This window comes from Entamoeba invadens (genome assembly GCF_000330505.1).
Source record: "Entamoeba invadens IP1 unplaced genomic scaffold scaff_1105074725355, whole genome shotgun sequence".
NCBI lineage: Eukaryota > Evosea > Mastigamoebida > Endamoebidae > Entamoeba > Entamoeba invadens.
Window position 1 is genome coordinate 13,757 of NW_004443626.1, and position 5,605 is coordinate 19,361.

The window sequence follows — 5,605 nt, forward strand, 5'->3', positions numbered from 1 at the left end:
GCTAAAACTACTATTATGGTTATTTTTATAAATTTTTGATACATAATATAAATCAAAGAATATTCTTTCTAATTCTAAGAAAAACTTACAAATGAACTGCTTTTATGCAAGAAAACCTACAAATAAACGAATTTAACTGTATGAAATTAAATATGTGTTTTAAGTTCTTTTAAATTAATTGAATATTTATCTTTTTTATTATGGTCCGTATCCTTTTCTTGTTTTCTTTTTGTGGATAGGTTTTGTTTTTTTCAGTTGTTGAAGTATATTCATTTTCGTTTATAACATATCTAATCAATATTTTGATATAAAATCTATTTCAAAAACTTTTTCAAACGCGCTTACGGCTTTGTTGTTCATGTTTGTTTAAGATTTAAGCCTCTCTACAATGTCGTTTTCTTTTAATATTTCTTCAATAATGGTATCAGTATCACAATTGAGAAGTGTATGTATTTTTGAAGCACTAATGATAACAAATACTTTTTCGAAAAACTCAAGTTGATCCATTCCATTTATCAATTCAATAGTAAGTTGTTCAATTGTGATATTTTATATTACAACAACACTCTTTTTTCTTGTTAATTGAAAATTTTTCGTTTATGATAAATAATGAATGTCAACACGTTTTATATATTTTTTTAAATTGTCAACAAATTTGTATATATTAGGTGTTTTTGTTAATACTGACCTATTTAAAGAACTGTGAAAACTTTCTGCATTATTGTTTGTGCGTTCTTCGATACCAAATAAACACCAATTATCAACTTAAAAACACCGTTTATGTAATAATTTTCAAAGTGTTTATAAATAACACAAATGTCGGCGTCATCTTTATAAATTTCTTTTAATTCATAAAAATTTGTGTATATCATACTAACCAGCATAAATGGTTAAGACATCAATTTTCTAATTGCATTTTTGAACTTGTCTCTATTTTTATAACAGTGTTTAAATCTACAATAAGAACCTCATTGAAATATATTTTTTTGCAATAATGAAAGTGACAACACTTTTCTTTGACTTGTTTTGGAAACAAATTCTTCATAAAACACAACTCGGAATCTCCCATAACAACCATTTCTCTGTTTAAAAAATCAATACCAACAACATTTTTTATAAATTTAAAAAATTATTATATATTTCATATTTTTTCCTTTGAAACACCCCAAAACAATTGGGAAAAATCGCCACTTATAAGACAGTTTATGGTATCTAATTGATAAAAAAGAGTTGTTTGTTATTGTTTCTAATTGGTTTTAATTTAAATAAAGAAACACGACATAATCTAAAAGTGCCATCAAAAAACAAAACTGGAAAGGTTTTTAAAAACTCAACATAATCTTGTTTGCCAAATATTATCATATCATCATCTTGATATAGTGTAATTTATTTTTCTATAACTGAAAATTCTATGTCTTGTGTTTTGGTTGCAGAATATGGCTGTTTTTCCTTTCTGATTTTTTTCACTGAAAGAAATTTATCGAGTTGTTCCTTGAATGTATTGCTTTACTACTATTTATTTTGTTGTCTTTTTTTGAAATTTTTTAAACCGATTATTTTAAACGTATTCAGAATTAATCATTTAAATAATCGACATAATCATGTGTGTGAAATGTATTATTTAAAATGTATTTGTAATTTCCATTTTAGTTTTAACAAATTCAATCATAACTTTTCAACATTTGTAAGAACATTTGAATATATTTCCTTTTATTCGGGTTTGAATATGCAGCCGTTTATGTAAGGCATATGATTGCTACTTAGACTTTCATGAAAATTAATTTCTGGTATTTCTTCCATTTAATTTTTCTATTTATAATTTAATTTAACCTATCCAATACCAGAAATATGATTATTATAACACGTATACGGAAGAATATAAACTTAAATTTGTAAACTAAAAGTTATTCTAAAAAAAACATTATTTGGTTTTAATATAGTAATTTTCAGTTCATGTTTGATGTAACATTTATAAAATATATAAAGTTTGCACATTTTTTGTATGTTTTATATATATTAAGTCAATCATAATTTGATTATACAAATTAGTTGTAACATATATTTTATAATAATGTAGAGTTATGTATATAAAGGTTTTTTCTTTAAAATTGTTAAAAATGTAATAATGTTATTTATATACACTTGGTTTATTTTGTGTAATGAAGTTTTTTGTAAAAAGTTTGTTTCAATATTTAAAAATGTTTTATATTCAAAAAATAATTTCTCTTTTTGTTACATATTTATAATTGACCATTCATATAAATAACCAGTTTTACAACTAAAACTGCAACTTATAGACACAGTTGAGTGTATTGTTATTGTTTATTAAATTGAATTTTATTGCTATATACCATTGTTACAAAAAGTTTTTAAATAGTATTATTAATCTTTTTTTAAGATCAAATCTGTAGTTAAATTTTTATTAAAATTAATATTTTTTGTTATCTTCTCATCATTTTTAAGTCACACATTTTAAAAAAAATGTTATTTTAAATACACAAGAAATGGAATGCAAACTTTTTAACATAATTTTGTTATTTAATTAATGATTAATGTATAATATTAAATAAAAACATAATGAATTTAAATTATTCTTAACATTTTGGACTTTATAACATATTAGGTTATTTAAATATCATTCGGTCACACTTTTAACAATTTTTATTTTTATTAAAGTAGTAATTAGAGTGGTGCATTAATATTATTGATTTATAAAACGATTTTTTATCAATCAAAGTAATACCTCAATGGTTTTTAATTTAATAAAATTAAAAACAAACTTTAATAATATACAAATGGTGGTTCAGCTTGATCGCTACTCAATGATGATCGTTTCCAAATACTTTAGTAATATTTCTGATTATATCAACATGGTTTTTGTATGTAAAAAGTTTGAAGAAATACCAGCGATGTTTCATTTTAATCCCATTTCAGTCTCATTTATAACACAAAAGTATTTTCCAAATGTCGAGACTCTTCATCTCTATACAGAAAAAGATAAATTTCTTTCTAAATATCGCCAATACTATGTCCACTACCCCACACCTCTTCACAAATGCATTAAATTAAACCAAGGTAAACATGTTATATGTCCATTAAGAACTTTTAGATTTGATAGTCAATACTATGGATGTGCTTATAAAAACGCAAACATTTTTTTGGGCAAAGCAGTTAAAGATACAAATGCTAAACTGACTGCAATGGACTGTTCCAACATCGTAAAATTTGGTCTTTCGTGTTTTGAATATAACACTTTGTTAGTTTCAATTACTTTATCAAGTAATTTATATGAAATTCCAGATAAATGCTTTTACTTATGCGCGAACCTCAAAGAAATTGATTTGGAACACATCAGAGTGTTTGGGGATTACTGTTTTTGTCACTGCAATAGTCTAAGTGCAATTACTTTGGGAACTAACATAATAAAAAGTGCGAAAAATGCATTTTATGAAGTAACATCAATTCAAAATGTTACGGCGCCTGGAGTAAAAAGTGTTGATTTTGATATCACGGCATCTTCCTCAAAAGCATTTCTTAATATAAAACACAAAACCATAACCATAAAGGAGGACTATAACAACTTTATTTTACCAGATTTTTTATCGGACGAAATTCAATCAAATGTTTACGTTAACGAGAGAGGATTATCCGATATAAATCTGGCGAGCACAGTGACAACTATTGAATACAACGCTTTATCAGGATGTGACTTAAAACGACTTGATTTGTCGCATGTGATATCTTTTGGAAGTCAATATAACATGACGCGTCTTACTGCAATAACACTGAATAGTTGTGTTACAATAAACAATTTATATGATTACACTAGACTGAAGAAAATCGATGCCATTAACACTAAAGTAATTAACGTGAAGGCTGCGTGTTGGATGAAAAAAATGTTAGATGCGAAGAATCTTGAAATTAATAAGTTTTGTTTCACTCAACAAGACGTCGATGTGTTCAAAGGAATAATTCCTTCAAATATCAAAAACCTTCGAACAATTATTTCAGACGCAAACTTTGAATATTACAAATACAAACAAATGACAATTCCAGAGGGAATCACAAATATGTCGATAAACGCATTCAAAAAGAATGAAAAATTAAAGAAACTTGTGTTTCCAGCAAGTTACACACATTATGACCATACTTTTACACATTCAACAATTGAAGAACTTTGTATTGTTCCGAATACAAGTCTTATAATTAAACGATGCGAAAAACTTACCTCCGTCACTTTTATAAATCAAAACATAACAAATAGTTCTGTGTTGTACAAATGTTTCAACATAAAAAACATCGAATTTCCAAATATTCCTTCAAATTTTGTTTTTGAAGGAAGTGTCAATTATTACATATACAAAGTAATTAAAAATAAATACACGTTTAAAGGAGATGTCGTGCTTTATTATATCGATATGAATTCAATTGATTGTAATGGCGTTTTAATAATACCAGACGAAGTCACTGTAATAGATCAAATCGCAACTAAATTAATAAATTTGAAAGAGGTTTGGATGGGAGCAAACGTAAAGATGATCAATATGTTAGCCTTTTCGTGTTGTCCACACTTAAAATGTGTAAAAAACATGAATCGATCAACTGTGGTAAGGAGAGACGCTTTCTACAAAGTTAATGAGACTTTTAATATTGAATATATGAATTAAAATGAAATAGATGACACATTTTTATTTCAATATCATGGTTTATTAACAACAAAATATAACAATTGATAGTTTAATTATTTTTACATATTTTTATTACTAGCCAACAACCAATACTGCTCTTTTTGACAATTATTTAAAAATCCGTCCCAAAACTGTTTAAATTATTTAGAATAAATTTTAAGTGATTTAACCAAAAAAATAAATAAAAATAAACAATAAAAATTATTAAATTATCATTAAATAAATAAATTATCTTTTTATACCAATAATTTATTTTTTGGATTATTATCTATATAAATGATCAAATAAAAAATCATAATTGATAAATGAGGTTAACAGTACAAATAACTATTTCTGACAAACTTTATTATAGGGATAATATTGTTGAGGACAATAAAAGAATATTTTTTTTCATTGCCAAATAACTAAGACAAGAGTGGACATAATAGTTTTTAGAATTTGTAGACTCCTATTTCAATTTGGTGTTCTTTTGTTTGTTGTCTTGGTAGCATGTGCTTTTACTTGGATGACTCATTCTTTGGATTGTTGAGATATTGATACTATATATAGTAAAGGTGTTTTAATTATTAAAAATATACTTTCTTGTTTAAAACACTCGATTAAACATTTTGGTTTAGGTTCAACTGTGTTTGAACATATCAAGAACTTGAACTATACATTATAAATAATTATTATAATAAATACTATATTTAAAATTAAAAATACAACACGATCAATTAAGGTTCATTTCCTTTATGTTAAACTAAAAACCCAACTTTTGAACAAAATTAAATGCAAATTAATTGATTTTTTGTTGGTGTTTATTAATAAAAACAATATGTTCATACTATTTATAGAATAGTTCATTACAAACTCAATCAATAATATACTATTACTTTAAAATAGTTTTTATAATAAATGTAGAAGTTGTTATTGTA

The 5,605-nt window shown here is 24.8% G+C and overlaps 1 protein-coding gene across 1 annotated transcript; it reads left to right on the forward strand.

Annotated features, from left to right (window-relative positions):
• Nucleotides 1-2,795: 2,795 nt before the first annotated feature.
• EIN_120650 (hypothetical protein) lies at nt 2,796-4,827 on the forward strand (the record flags this gene model as incomplete). The annotated part of the gene is made up of 2 exons (XM_004259613.1): nt 2,796-4,631; nt 4,768-4,827. The coding sequence occupies 2 exons, from the start codon at nt 2,796-2,798 to the stop codon at nt 4,825-4,827; spliced, it is 1,896 nt and encodes a 631-aa protein (XP_004259661.1).
• Between the last annotated feature and the right edge of the window lie 778 nt (nt 4,828-5,605).